The sequence below is a fragment of the Eublepharis macularius genome, chromosome 1 (assembly GCF_028583425.1).
Source record: "Eublepharis macularius isolate TG4126 chromosome 1, MPM_Emac_v1.0, whole genome shotgun sequence".
Classification (NCBI taxonomy): Eukaryota; Metazoa; Chordata; class Lepidosauria; order Squamata; family Eublepharidae; genus Eublepharis; species Eublepharis macularius.
Genome location: NC_072790.1, coordinates 33122385 through 33137422, shown reverse-complemented (window position 1 = coordinate 33137422; position 15038 = coordinate 33122385). Strand labels below are relative to the sequence as shown.

The following is a 15038-nucleotide window of genomic DNA, read 5'->3' as shown; positions in this document are numbered from 1 at the left end:
TCCGGTCAAGACACCAGAATTCCTGGGCTGGATGTGATTTAGCTGCTGCTATGGTCACAGGAAAGTATTGTTTCTTTACTGCTATTTACTGCTTCCTCATCGGCTTTCGAACTCGCTCTACAGCACAATTAATAATTAAGTGGCATCAAGTTGCAACCAACTCATGGGGTTTCCAAGCCAAGAGATAAGCAGAGGTAGTTTGCCATTGTCTTCCTTTGCATAGCAACTCAAGTCTTCCTTGATGATCTTCTATCCAAATAATAACCAGGGCGGATCCCACTTAACTTCTAAGCTCTAACAAGGTTGCACTAATCTGGGGTATTGTGTGGAAGAGGGTGCTAAGGAATAACCCTGTCTGTCACCCTCTGGAGCCTGGGCTGTCAGGCTTCAGCCATGGTTTTGGCAAGAGTTACTGTTTGGATTCACAGACTCCTCCAGGGAAACCAAGTGGATCAATCAGCCTCCAAGGGCGACCTGTTTCAATCAGCCTGATTTCATGATGGCCCAGGTTGGGTATCAGGTCCTGCAACCCGGCCATTCAAAATCCAGCATATGATCTTTTCCAGGTTTGGGGCTCCCAAAAACCTGGAACAGAAGAACCACAGCCAGATGAAGGAGACTTCACATGGACGCTAAATTCCCCCAGCACAACCAGCCTGGAGGGTCTCCAACACCAAGCCGAGACAACCTCCCCCTGCTCAGATATCAGCCTCCGCTGATGTGCTAGGCGGATGATACATTCTGTCCCTGAAACCCACTGTGGGAATATACAATCTCAGCAGCCAACATTTGGCACAGGGAGGTGATGAAGGAATAAAAACCCAAACCAGTCTCATCTAGTCAAGGAATAAAAACCCAAACCAGTCTCAATCTTGATCTTTACTAGAGTATCATATACTCTCTCATATAGTGTACATTTATCTTATTCCTATTTGATCAGGCATTGTGCATTGTACAAGGCTGAAGGGTCCTGGGAAGTCTTCATGCTCACATCTTAGGGCAGGGATGGAGACAGAATCCCCAAAATTTGTCTCTGATGAATTTCTCCCTCCTCCACGACGTTTCCTTAACCTGTTAAGAATAATCTCCCTCCACTCAAAGCAGAAACCCCAGAGAAGAAAGAGCTCCAGGAATCCCCTTTCCTGAAAATGCCCTACACGGAACTCTTAACGAAGGCATTATTATTAAAATAACACAGAGCCCCCTGCTAAAGGGACTAAAGCCCCCTGGCCACGCCAGCAAGAGGGAGGGAGTAGGGGGGGGGGTAACAGGTTTGAAACAGCACTCCTCTCTGGACAACCTATTGTACTAGTAGAGTAGGTTAATCTGACTCACTTTCTTTTTAAAGTGAGAATGCTAACTTACTCGATAAAACGGTATTGAATGCAAAACAAGTTTTTAGTCATAGCACTAGGGTTGCCAACCTCCAGGTGGGCTTGGAGGTCTTTTGGCATTACAGTAACAGAGACATGGACTTCGAAGGGCATAACTTTGCTCGGGATTGGCCGAGGAGGAGGAGCATCGTGCTAAGAAAAGTTCAAAATAGGGTTGTCCATTCCAGGTTGGAAAGAAAAGGATTGTGTGGAGTGAGAAGGTGAAGCGTCTAGTGTGTTTCAATAGGCATATACTAGGCAGGCACAAGGGACAGGGAATATATTTGCCAAAAGAAGGGAGAGGGAATGACTGAGCCAAATGGAGTCTCCAAATCAGCAAGAGGGGAAAAAATGCTCCGCAACAAAATCAACCAGCCCCCCAGGATCTTGGTTTGTTTCATGGCTTATTTAGTTTGTTTTTACTTAGTGAGTCATCTCAACCAGGTCTCTGGCACATTTTCTAAGCTAACAACTAGGTCATCCGGGCCTACCTTTTGAAATAACTACAGAAGTCAGACTCACCCTAAATCCAACCCCTGCAAGACCCTCCCCAGACCCCTGAAGAGCTGCTGCCAGTCCAAGAAGATGACGGTCTTATCTGAAGGCAGCTTTGTATGTTCAAAAGAGCATTTCCGTGACTGTCACTCCCCGTGTTACTTCAACCTTCTGTCCACGCTTCCCCCCAGCAACTCACTGTTGTGCTTACTACCAGCCAAGATCCTCACAGTATTCCCATCTCTTCCTCTTAAAAGACCATCTTACAGGTCCAATGGTAGGCTTTATTCCCATGTTTCAGCTTCTGTACCACACCACCAGCCTGGCCTGGATAGCCCAGGTGAGCCTAATCTTGTCAGATCTCAGAAGCAGGGTCGGCCTTGGTTAGTAATTGGATGGGAGACCTCCAACGAAGACCAGCGTTGCAGAGGCAGGCAATGGCAAACCACCTCTGTTAGTCTTTTGCCATGAAAATCCTGCCAGGGGTAGCCATAAGTCAGCTATGACTTGAGGGCAGGATTTAATTCATTTCACTGCATTATCCTCCAGTCCACGGTTCCTCTTTGATCGATAGCTACAGCTGTGTACAAGAATAAGCAGATGTTGGGTTCGCAAAGCGAATTCAGTTTCTCATTTTAATGACCTTCCAAAATAACCGTACAATCCAAACACTGCTATGTACAAGAGAAAAAAAATTCAGGTCATTTATTATTTTATATAATAAAATAATATTATTTTATTTATAATATTAATTTATTTTATATAAAAATAACATATGTATAATACAAATTACATTTTACGCTGTACATTTTCCGACTCTCCAAGTACATGTTTGTTTCTTCTAACACAACCAGCACTCACCACATATACAGATTCGTTCAGAAGCATTACAAGATATTTCAGATACTGAATTAATTTGCAAGTGTGTGATTGTCCCAATGCAGAGGCCACTATACAGACCAAGTGTTTTGCAGAGAGACTGCAGCAGTAGCCTACCACCCATGCTGATGCCGCACAGCAGTTTCCCCAAGTTCCCTTCTAATACTCTTTTCTAGGATCGCCAATTTGTATTTTAGTCAAAATGGGCAGATTAGAGACTTGACACGTGGCAAACTTCTGAAGTGCTTCTCATGGCAGGAATTTAAGGTGGCATCTTTGCAGTCAATGGGCTCCTATTAGTCAAAAGCAAGAACCAAGAATCTACCAGTCGGCACACACAGAAGCGAACAGTATGTGTTGCTCAATAAATGGCTCAGGCAACTAACTATCCCTAAGCGCTCTGCTGTCCTTCAAAGAAAATCCCACTACTTCTAAGCTCATATGTTTATGTCCCTACCTGCAATATTACAAGATTCCCACCCCACCCTAGATTTCACCCTCCTCCAAAAGCTGTCCAAAATGTAGTATACATTTCTCTTGTATAGCACGTAGTAAATCACCTTTAAACCAGCAGAAAAACAGATGGTAGGTTTGCAAGCAGAAAGACAGTGATGTCTGGGAAATCTTATCCACTGAAAAAAGTTCGAAATGCCCATCTCATTGACTGAAATAATGGTATAACTTCAGAAGTATTAACATACTTCCAATTATACACAGTTTGCAACGTCTGCGTCACATAGCAGACAATTCTATATTAATAAGCATAACACAACCTCTTCAAAAGTGCATTGGGGACATATGTGGAAAAGACTGGTACACTCAAGCATCCCCCCTGCCACAAGCTGATTAACGATTCTCGTATAATGATTTAATATAAAAACATACATGACTAAATTTAAGTGGGGAAAGATGATTAAACTAGTTCTTTCTAAGTAAATCAAATGGAATTCATGTGTTGATAAACATCTTTTCTCCTTCTCTGTGCTGATGTTTGGCTTGCATTTGACACGGCTTGTACTGAAATCTACGATGGTTAGTTATATAAGACTTCAAGAAGCAGACTTAAAAGAGAATGGATTTGCCAACATAAGGAAGTGTTTCAGGCCACTTCAACTGCGACCCTTCCAAAATCAGATAAATAAAGTAACAGAATAGCTTGTTTGCTTAAAACGTCTCAAAAGGTGGAAGTCTGATCAAAAGATATCCAGGAACATGACCTCTGCAAATAGCAGCAGAAAAAGCTACTATACTAAGGTTAAACTTGATGCTTTGCATTCATCTTTTTTTAAATAGCTGCAAACACTGAATTTCATCTACCAATTTCATCCACATAGTACCAGCAACATGAATATATGAACCTGAAATTGTATATGGTATCGTATGCCATAGCTTTATTTGCATACAATGTGCTTTTGTTCCTTTTCCATTTATATTCAACTGGGGGGCGGGGGGAAGAGCTCCAGCCTCTTTTTCTGACAACATTCACTTTCTTGAGTTGATATTAAGAATCATCTTCTGAATTTTTTCATCGTTCATCAAAACAGTGGCCCTTTTAGCACAAATTTTATCTTGTTCTTCTTTGATCAGCTGGTCCAATTCTGCAAGTTTTGCCTTTAGCGGTTCCACAGAACTGTCTGTGATGCTGAAAGGGACAGAAACAGCCAATTACTCGTTGTAGAACTCCTGTGAATCACAGTTGAAACAGAGATACAGATAGGTGCTTCACAATGCATGTGCTCAAATAATTATCCTGGTTTTGTCCGTGGCATGAAGTTTGGGCGAAGAGTTACCCAAAAAAACCTATTTCGAGTTTTACGTTTATTTCATTTGTTTTGAGGAGCGTGATTTTCATTTTCACAAAATTTCAGAGGTGTCGGTGTTTCAGGAATTTTTGGGGGTAGTTTTTGGCTTCGGGAACATTTGGAAAACACAGGCTGGCTGTATTTTTGAAGAAACTTTAAAAACAAAACAAAACAGGATATCTGAGAAGAAACTCCTGATGTCTATTCACAGCATCAACACTGGAAGGTCAGCAAGAGCTGTCCTTTTAAGAGGTCCCATGGACTCTGCTTCTTAAAATCCCTGTCAGTTCAATCGTGACTGGTAAGACTGCATGTAGATTACTCTGGAATAACCAAGGCCGCACATGGCATTTCTCAATATACTACTCACCTCTGTTCCTTGTGCAGGGCTTCTGCAAGCTGCTTGTTTTCATTCTTCCACATATGGTACTCATTCTTAATGGCATCCATATCTTCCTGAATATAATCCATGAGTTTTCCAAGAGGCAGCGCACTCCGACAAAGCGCCTGAACGGATCCACGAAATCTCTCTACTTCTTTTGATACTAGATCCTTTTCTTTCTGTTTTCCTGATTCGTACAAAAGTGGCTTCTCCTAATGGTTTTAAAAACAAGGAAAAGATGTGCCCCATTAGAGAGTGAACTAAACATGGGGGACTTTTTGAAAAGAACATAGTACAATAAAAAACAGATTTGTTCAAGAAATGCCGCTAGAAGCAGCATCAATGCCAAACTCATGAAGAGAAACCTGTACCAAGAAAAAGAAGTCTAGCAGTACTTGCTCATCAATACTACCTAATTCTCAACATGGCCAGATCTGTGAACGCTTAAATCTGGACACTGGAACCATGGAAGGACAAGAGAGATCTTTTTACAAACTTGAGAAAGGCCCCAGGTTTGCAGACATACCGGAAATCTTAAAAGAACGTCTTAGCTTTAAGAAGCTACAACAGTATCACCAAGCCTTCCAAGCTTTGGTTTCCGTCAGCAAAAGGCAGGCGAAGGGGGCATGGCCCTTTCCAAGGCTCTTTTGACCTTTGAGGGAAGATTCATGGGGTAAGGCCCGGTAGCGACCACTGGGCGACTTGCAAGCCCAGGCCTGGTTGCTTGCTTCTGTTCAACAGCAACCACCCCATGAAAGCCAATGTTGTGTAGTGGTTAGAGTTACAGAGTAGGATCTGAGACCCCCGAGTTCGAATCCCCATTCTACTATGGAAGCTTTAGGACCAGTTACACGTTCTCAGCCTAACCTACCTCACAGTGTTGTTGTTGTTATCTATAGTCCACCTTTCTCACTGAGATCCGAGGCGAATTACATGTTGCAAGTGAATACAGTGTAAGCAAAGACATCCGCAGAGCAAAAATACAGTATGATCAGCAGTTGGGACATTCAATGAAAACAGATGCAATCGGGTATGGTCGCCAGAAATGTGAAAACTAGCATAAAACCGAAACATACAGATGAAACTTTTCTGAACTAAAGCATAAGTAATTAATATGACTTCTTCAGCAATGCTGAACTACCCAGCAGGAGCATATCTACATCAGCAGACAGTACCCAACAGCCTAGACTACAGTCCTGTTCCTTACCAAGGTATCTCTTTGAGCTATTTCTTATGACACAGCTCCATAAATCTGACTAGAAAGCCCTCCTGAATAATCGAGTCTTGCATAGTTTGTGGAAAGCCAGGAAAGTTGGAGCTTTCCTAACCTCCTCGGGTGGGCCATTCTACAAAGTGGGGGCTACCAAGAGAAAGCGCATGTGTACGGGCAGCTGTAGATTTAGCCCAACCGCAGGGTGGTATCTGAGAAGGCCCTGTTCAAATGAGCAAAGCTGCCCTGGTGGAACACAGGGAGGAAGGCAGTTTTGCAGCTAGGAGGGGCCAGACCATGAAGGGCCTGCTGTTAAGCTGCTTTTGATCCCCACTGTGGAGAAAGCGGGAATATAAATGGAGTAAGTAAATATAGCTGAAGATGAGAGTGCCTTTGAACTGGAGATGCTGGGGACTGAACCTGGGACCTCCTGCATGCCAACTAAGCAGAGGCTCTGCCACTGAGCAATCCCAGAGCTATAACCAATCCTATTCTTTGGACTCGAGAACTCCATGACCCCTTCTGGGGCCATCCTCCTGACCCTGACTCATACTACCAGCACTTGTCTGGTTGGGGGGCAGGGAGCACACTGCAATAGTCTCACTGTGATCAGGAGCTGGTCTGGCCCACAAGATCATTTGCACAAAAATGTTCCAGAACTGAGAGCTATAAAACATGCCTTTCAGGAACTCTTCAGAGGAAAGGTCATCCAAATAGCCACAGACAGCACCTGCTGCAATGTTTCTCTCACCCTGTCTCAAAAGGCCCCTTCCATATGGGAGTGATACGTTGCTCAGGATGCTCCAGTCCAAGCTCTCCAGATTACACCTGTTTGCAATGCCTTAGCAGAATTTAAGCAGGGGGACATGTGTATGAATGGCTCATTCAAGTTCCTTCTTCCAGTTTTTTCAGCACGGAAATGCTTTAGATCCTATGATTGTCTAAAATACTGCTGAACATTCTGACGAGCCACATTTGTAATAGCCTTGTACCATCAGGCATATGTGGCAATCTGTTGCTTATATATTGCCTAAACCTTATAGTTAGAGGCAGGGCCTGATGCAGGTTTTAACCATGGGTTTATAGCCCCATCCAAGGAACTCTGCATTACAAGGAAGACATGAAGGGCCCCGAAAGACCACGTCTGGGGCTGGAAGTGCAGAGCAAGTCACATTGGCTTAGAGAGCTGTGGCCATAGAAGCTGTTCACTGTAGATCCTCACTGGGGGAAGCAGGATTCAGGTTTCCAAAAGAGTTGTCGGGGAGGGTTCCAATGGAATCTCTGAGTCTGATGGAGATCAACCATGCTCCAGCTGAGAGTCAGAAACCTGGGTTAGACCTGAATCATGGGCAGGTGCCTCTTTGTCTCAAGACAGGAGCTGGAAGGGATGTCTCCCACATCAGACTGATTACAGATCCGGAGGACTGATGAGGAGGTATCGGTTTGGAGTGGCAGAATCACTGTTTGCAGTGCCAAGGAGCAAAGCAGGAAGTCTGGATCCATCCCAGCCTGGTCAGGCATTGCCTTGTAGGAGTGTAGAGTGTGGCAGTCGTCAAGGAGAACCAGAGCGAGAAGGGAACCCTGAGTGACCCTCCTGGTTAAAACAGTAGTCCCTGCGTACATCCAACAGAATGCCTGACCTCTTCCTCAGACATGCTGCTTTCTGATGTAGACATTATTTGGCTAGTACAACTGGCTCTAATGAGGGGAAGGCATTCTCAGAACTGAGGCTGTGGCCTTCCTCTTCTCCCAAACCAATTCGCTGGAGCAATCTGCAGGATCTTTAGTGGTGGAGGAACTAGGCTCGCTTTTGTTTTTAGCTCTCTCCCCAAGAGAGATCCCCTAATGCCTCTGTTTGGATGTGGCTTTCTTTGTCAGGGATTCAGAAAGGCTGAGAGGCGTCCCTGTTGCCTTGGAAAACATCAGTCCCAGCAAAGACAGGGTTGACCTGAGAACTGATCAGTGATGAGAGAGGCTGAAGTGGCTCCCCAGAGAGCGTTTTCGCCTGAAGTGCTGCCCTAAGTACTTGGGTGTAAACTGCTCGCAATCTGGGCGGTTTACTCTTTACTCAGCGGAGAAAATACATGATCATCCGATGGCAACATCTTCCCACTGAAGCAGCTGGGAAACAGGGCTTTCTGAGCCATGACCTCTTCTCAAACGCAACAGCAAGATTAAAAAGGCGAGGAAGAACTAGGAGAAAACACGCCTTCTCTCGGCAGTGGTTGTCAGAAGAACAAGGGAAAGGACCGCTCTCCTTTCTGCAATGCAGGTAAAAAGACCTTTCGAGAAAAGGGAAGCACCGTGCGACTGAAGAAGCCTGACAACTTTGTTGTGCGCAGTTCATGTGTGCGACTGCACAGAACCCACAACAACGAAACACAGTGGCTCTCCTCCTTTATTTCACCGTTAGGTGGATTAGGCTGAGGGAGGAGGACTGGCCCAGGGTCAACCAGGGAGCTTCATGGCTGAGTGGAAGTTTGAGTAACGATCTCTCCCATCCATTTGTTAATTAAGTGCTTCAAAATTCCGTCCTTCACAGAGGCTAGTACGCGAAGACTTTGGAATTGATTGATCTCATCTCTTCAATAGAAGAGTGTCCCTTTTTATCCTCTAACAGCTCTGTTGGGTAAGTTGGGTTAATCGCTCTCTCTCAGCAACAGGCAGGGTTGCCAGCTCCAAGTTGGGAAATTCCTGGAGATTTTGGAGGTGGAGCCTGGAGAGGGCAGGGCTTGCCGGGGGGGTGGGTGGGTGGGGAGACCTTAATGGAGTAGAATTCCACAGAGTCCACCTTCCACAGCAGACATTTTCTACAGGAGATATTGTCTCTATGGCCTGGAGATCAGTTGGAATTCTACAAGATTGCCAGGCACTACCTGGAGGTTGGCAACCCTAGCACCTGGTCACTCAGAGCGTTTCATGGAAGGAGGCGAGACCTGCACTCAGGTCTCCCCAGTCTAAGTCTAACCACTGGTGGCTCCAGAAAGAGCTCTAGCACTGCAGCAATACGATATGATTTTATATATTTTAATAAAACAAAGCAAAAGGGGTATTTGAATAGAACTCAGCAGCTTGTGGGCTAAAAGATTATCCTGAAGGCAGAGCAAAAGGTAGATTGCAGTGGCTATTTATACAAAACCGAAAAGAGTCCAGTAGCACCTTTAAGACTAACCTACTTTACTGTAGCATCAGCTTTCGAGAATCACAGTTCTTGTGATTCAGTTCTTGTGAGTTCTTCAGATGTTGCATCTGACGAAGAGAGCTGTGATTCTCGAAAGCTGATGCTACAGTAAAGTTGGTTAGTCTTAAAGGTGCTACTGGACTCTTTTCGATTTTGCTAGTACAGACTAACATGGCTAACTCCTCTGGATCTATTTATACAAAGGCACCTTGTGGCAGATGCTTTTATAACAGGCTACTAAAAACTCTGGCAGAACTGTCATGTTTGCGGGACATATAATTACGCAACAATGCAAAAGGGTACTGCACAGAAAACGCTGAAAGAACAATCCTCCAAAAGTACGTTACCTTCTCAGCAGATTTTGGAACCTGTGACATCTCATAATCTTTCTTGGTTTCCAGTATTTTTTTGACAAGCCCACCTGTTGAAGATCAAAATCAGTTTACTGAAAATAAGGACAACTCCATCAAATACGTATTAAATCTGCTTTCAGAAACTTCTATCATCCAAAACTTGATCAATTTTACTTGTGCAATGAGATATCAAAAATCAACAGCTTAACACTTCAAAAACTTTTTTTTCAAATAAATACATGGAGAAGATTTTGACCAGTTAAATATTTCGGTCAGAGTTATTTGTGTGCACTTTCTCCGTTTTATCTCATCTTGCTTTAAGTGTGTTCCCTAGATAACCACCATTCTCCAACAAAATGAGATTTTAGACAATGCACCCTTCCAGGTATCAACGCTATCCAACATAATCTTAAATGAAGTGCTTTCCATTATTTTACCTACAGTGAGCTTGCCAACTTTCATTAACTGCAAGAACATCCAGTACACAGAAAAATAAAGAAACGTGCAGAGTCAGAATTCTCTTCAGGGTACGTACAACAGGCAGAGGAGGAGAAAAAAAGCAAGAGAATCCTGTAAACGAGGCTGAGGATGGAACAGAATAAGAATGTGAGCAGTGTCCAGGTTAAGGAGCATCATGCAGGAAAAGACAGAGATGGAGGAAGGAAAAAAAGATGAGATCATTGTAAAACATTTTCCTGGAATTGATTTTATATGTTGAAGAATAAAAGGCAAAAGAACCCGCAAAATATTCTAACCAAATAATTCACTTACCATGTTTCTCATCCCCTTCCAACTCTACCGTTGCCTCCTATGTATCAGCAAAGAAGATAAAAAGACGCTTTAAATTACTGTGATTAAATAGTCTGCATGTTCCGGAGGCAGGAAATTACTCAAAAACAAACTGGAGTCAGCAGTGAGTTTGCTCTCTGCTCTACAAAGGGACTAAACCCCTGATCGCTCACATATGGAGGACTGCTGTATTTTACAACTTTTTTTTCCATTTGAAATCAAAGGGATCTCTGTTGCCCAAATTCTATCACAGATCATAAGGTCTTTTACTGAGCTTCGATCCGGTGTGTTGAAATGTGAAGCCTAGACAATAATAGAATTCTAGAAGTGTCCAAGATTATTGTATTTTACAATAAACCTTTGCTTAAAAACAAGAGTTAAGGCACTTGCGATTTCACTCGTGTTCCAAAAACTATGCAAATTGAAAGTGAAAGCTACCGCCTTAACTTCTGGGCCATGTGAGAAATACAGGGGCTATAAGGGGCTATATAATCTGACATTTCATTCTTGCTGACATCTCCAGTCCTGTGTAGCTATGCCAACCCTTGCTTTTTAGTCCCAGTTCATTTCTTCTTCAGGCTGGGCCATAACTCTTAACAGTCAATCAACTGTATAGAAATACTCAGGGCTTTTTTTCTGGGAAAAGACGTGGTGGAACTCAGTGGGTTGCCCTCGGAGAAAATGGTCACATGGCTGGTGGCCCCGCCCCCTGATCCCCAGACAGAGGGGAGTGTAGATTGGCAATCTAAACTCCCCTCTGTCTGGAGATCAGGGGGCGGGGCCACCAGCCATGTGACCATTTTCAAGAGGTTCCGGAACTCCGTTCCACCGCGTTCCAGCTGAAAAAAAGCCCTGGAAATGCTGAATAAGAACTGAAATTAATGACACAGCCTCCAGTAAAGAAGTATAAAGCAATCATCTGGAACCCTCTCTGGAAGCAGGGAAAGCAAAACAACGGATACTAGTAAATGAATTTTCAGTTCTCATTTGAACAGTGACATTCAACAACCAACCGTTGCCATTTCTGCCATTTCAGGCCCCTCTGATGCTGCTTCCACTACAAACTGCTCATCCTCTTCTTCTTTCTCCTCTTTATCTATAATGACATTTGAGACTATTCTGGCACTGCCATTCCTGGGGAAAAAGCCAAGACAGAAATATGATTCAGGCAGAAGACTGACAGTCACCCGAGGCAGAAGCATAGCTCGGTTGCCAGTAGAAAAATAGGAGCCAGGCTCCTTCAAAAAGATAAAACATTTCTAACAAAAATGAAGCCACATTTTTTTTGGGGGGGGGGAGGTGGTTCTTCTAGCTTGCACTTCATGCAGTCACACTTTCCTCCCACCGTGCAGGCATCTTTATCCTCCGGCAGTCATTGAGAGGTTTTGCAATCTTTTGCGATAATATTAACAGTAAAGAGTATCACAGGCTTCTGTGTGTTTTGAAGCCAATTATTTATTTAAAATATTTGCCTCTCTATATAAATGAGGCAGGAAACGTCGTAATAAACAACAATAATACGTATCCTCAATAGGTGAATACAAAAACATAAAAGCGACAGTAGCCAAAGGAAAAAAGAGCAATTAAAACGTTAAAAATTTTAAAATCCTAAAAGCAGCGCCGCATTAAACTTTCTAATAACCCTGAAAACATAAAAGCAGTGATGCGTTAACAACGAATCAGCGAAATGCTCCACTATTTGGGGAGGGAGGATGTTTCTAAAAAGCTTGAAAAAAGAGCAGGGCTTCAGATGTTGAACTAGGGACTGTAAAACGTCTTCTTCAAAGCGTGCCAGCGGTTCTGAAACTTTAGCAACAGGAGACATATGAAAAGTTTCAATACTCCTCACAGAAACAAAAAGATCAGTCAGAAAAACCTAAACTTCCAGTATTCAAGTACAAACCACCACTGACTATTAAGAGAGGCATCTTATCTCCACAGTGAAGATCTCGTTTTGCCCATACCTCTCTGGCTGTAAAACCTCTGCGCTTTCTTGACGTTTTATCCGAGGTGGAGCTGGCCTTGCACTGCTGGGTCGTGGTAATCTTCTGAAAATTGCAGGGGGGGGGGTGGAATATCGTTTTTGTTATTAGCAAAAAGCAGCTCAAACCTCAATCCAGAACAACCTTTTATTTTTTTCCTGAACTAGGACTAGGTCTGAGCGTCTCTGTTGAACCTGCATGGTAAGAGACCGTATACCAAAACCAGGATACTGGTTTAGAATATGCTTTTGACCAATGACACCTGACATGTTACACTCACTGGCTCCACCAAAACCACAATAACCACATAAAATAAAACTAATGGTTGCTGTCTGCCTCCCCTAGACTTCTCCACTTAGCCCTTTTTAAAGGCTCAGTTTGGGAAGCATTGGGCAGGGACCAGACTGGAGAGGCAGAAAGACTGTAAAGATAAGGCAGCCTGTTGGAGGAAGGACAAGGAAAGCAGACCTCGTTTTGTAAGTACAATGCTGAACCAGCCTCTGGTGTTGCTGGCCTGAACAGAAGCATTCTCTTTCAACCCTCTGATCTTTCGTTTTCTTTATTAAACTGCGCATTGGTGGTGGCTAAGCAGGCCTTTAGAGTCTCAGGCAGAGCAGGAGGTAGCAGCCCTACAGTCTAATGTCAAGGCTCCAAGAATCAGAGAGGTGAATGCGTGGGATCTCCCATCCAAAGCAGCAGGAAGTATGGAGGAGCCCTCTGCCCAGACAAGGGGGAGGATGGTGTGGGGTGTGTGGGGATGGTTTGTTGGAGGGCGTGTTCCTGTTCTGACCTGACTCCAGGCCTTCCTGCTTCCCTATTCTGAATGGTGGTCTACTTGGCACTGCAAAAATGCACAATGTAAACGAGAAATGGAGGAAATTCATTTTAGATTGCTTACAAGGTGGCATTCAACTTGTGACATTTTGAAGCAACTGAGAATTGGGTTTTGTCTCAACAGTATCGAAGACAAAAAATCAAAAAGGACCATATCAGAGACCCTGATTGCATATCAGTTCAAGAACTGACAGTTCTATGAAACTGACAATTACTGCGATTTGAATAGCATGCTATAGGAGTTTTCTATCAAGAGGCAGCTAATTACCCACTAGACTGCAAGCTACCCCTGAGCTGCAATCTTCACAACTGAAAGTTTGACAAACCATTTGTACTCCGCTTGTATGCTCTCAGGCTGTTTTCCCATGGTGCCCTGCCCCTCTGTCTACCACTGCCAACTCCCCACAGACTGATGGACTGGAGACCCCAGACAGATTGGTCTAGGGGTCTTCTTCAGCATTCATGCTGAAGGCCCCTTGTCTGGGCTGGCTCTGGAATTCATGACCTCCACAAGTCCAACCCAGACTCTGATGGGCTCAGCTCATGAAAAAGACATACAGAATGTTTTTCTCAGAGCCTCTGGGGGATGGCCTGGTTAGATGGCTGAAAGTTCAGCCTGTGTCATGCTCCAACTAGTAATTGTTTAAGGCACAGGTTATTTAAGGATCCCAAAATGCAGCTCTTTTGAGGCTACGTTAGGAGTTTGGAGTATGAAGCATGTGGAATCAACAGACAGGCCTTCCCCGTGTCCTCTCCCTCCCTCAAGGCAGAATCAGGCACCATGGTCTTCTATGGAGCTGGGAGCTGTCTCCATTTTTATTTGCATGGAAGTGAATTTGACAGAGCATGCTATAGATTCCATTTGAAAGTCTATGAGTGGTGGTGGCTGTGACAAAAAAATTATACTTCTCTTCATCAGCTACTTTGTATCTGGCCTGGCTTGTAAACCAGGAGGGATAAACACTCCTTCCCAAGCAAATCCCCATTTCCTTCCTGTTGGCTTTAATCAAGTGCCTGTTAAATGTGCAGTATATTTACCATGGCTAATGCTCATAAATTTCAAAATTTCACACCAGCCTTGGTATATATGCATACGGAACTCACTAATTCTTATTAGGACTCCTCCCTGCTTGGGTTTACATGCTTTATTTAAGGGTTTTAAACATTATATATGTGTGTGTGTGTGTATTTTAAACACTGTTTTAATGTTTTAATTGTTTTAATGCCTGAAATGTTTTAAATTGTTTCAGTGCTCACTGTCTTGGGGACCCTAACTTGGGCGGAAAGGCAGCATATTTATTTATTACTTTCAACTTTTATTCTGCCCTCCCCGCACAAGCAAGCCCAGGGTGGATTACATCAGGTGAAAACATTTATAGTCAATCTTACATCTTAAAACAGTTTAAAATCAACGGCCAGTACAGCAGTACAATATACAGTTTAAAATATACAAGGTAGCAACAATCAGCTAATCGGAGGCAATCAACCTGCCAATTTAAAACTGGATGGTGGACGCCTCTAATACGGAGGAATCTGATCTTCCCTTCTCCTCCTCTATCCAGGCTGGTGGAGGCCTAGCCTAGCCTCAACCACACGCCTGGTGGAATATCTGTGTCTTACAGGCCTGACGGAAAGATAGTAAATCTGTCCGGGCCCTGGTCTTACTAGACACAGAGTTCTACCATGTTGGAGCCACGATCAAAAAGGCCCTGGCTCTGGTTGAGGTCCGGTGGGCCTCCCTGGGGCCAGGGACAACCA

The 15038-nt window shown here is 43.8% G+C and overlaps 1 protein-coding gene across 4 annotated transcripts in view; it reads right to left on the bottom strand.

Annotated features, from left to right (window-relative positions):
• Positions 1–2594: 2594 nt before the first annotated feature.
• The window catches only part of TRAF3IP1 (TRAF3 interacting protein 1), a 31972-nt gene continuing 19528 nt past the window's right edge, over positions 2595–15038 (bottom strand). For 3 of the 4 annotated variants that reach the window (XM_055001255.1, XM_055001264.1, XM_055001274.1), the window contains 6 exons: positions 12429–12512; positions 11478–11598; positions 10447–10483; positions 9670–9743; positions 4920–5143; positions 2595–4389 (listed from right to left, as the gene is read on the bottom strand). In XM_055001255.1, the coding sequence (XP_054857230.1) occupies positions 4230–4389; positions 4920–5143; positions 9670–9743; positions 10447–10483; positions 11478–11598; positions 12429–12512 (700 nt within the window). In that variant the 3' untranslated portion in view covers positions 2595–4229. The remainder of the gene's footprint in view (positions 4390–4919; positions 5144–9669; positions 9744–10446; positions 10484–11477; positions 11599–12428; positions 12513–15038) is intronic. The other variant, XM_055001284.1, reaches the window with a different exon arrangement.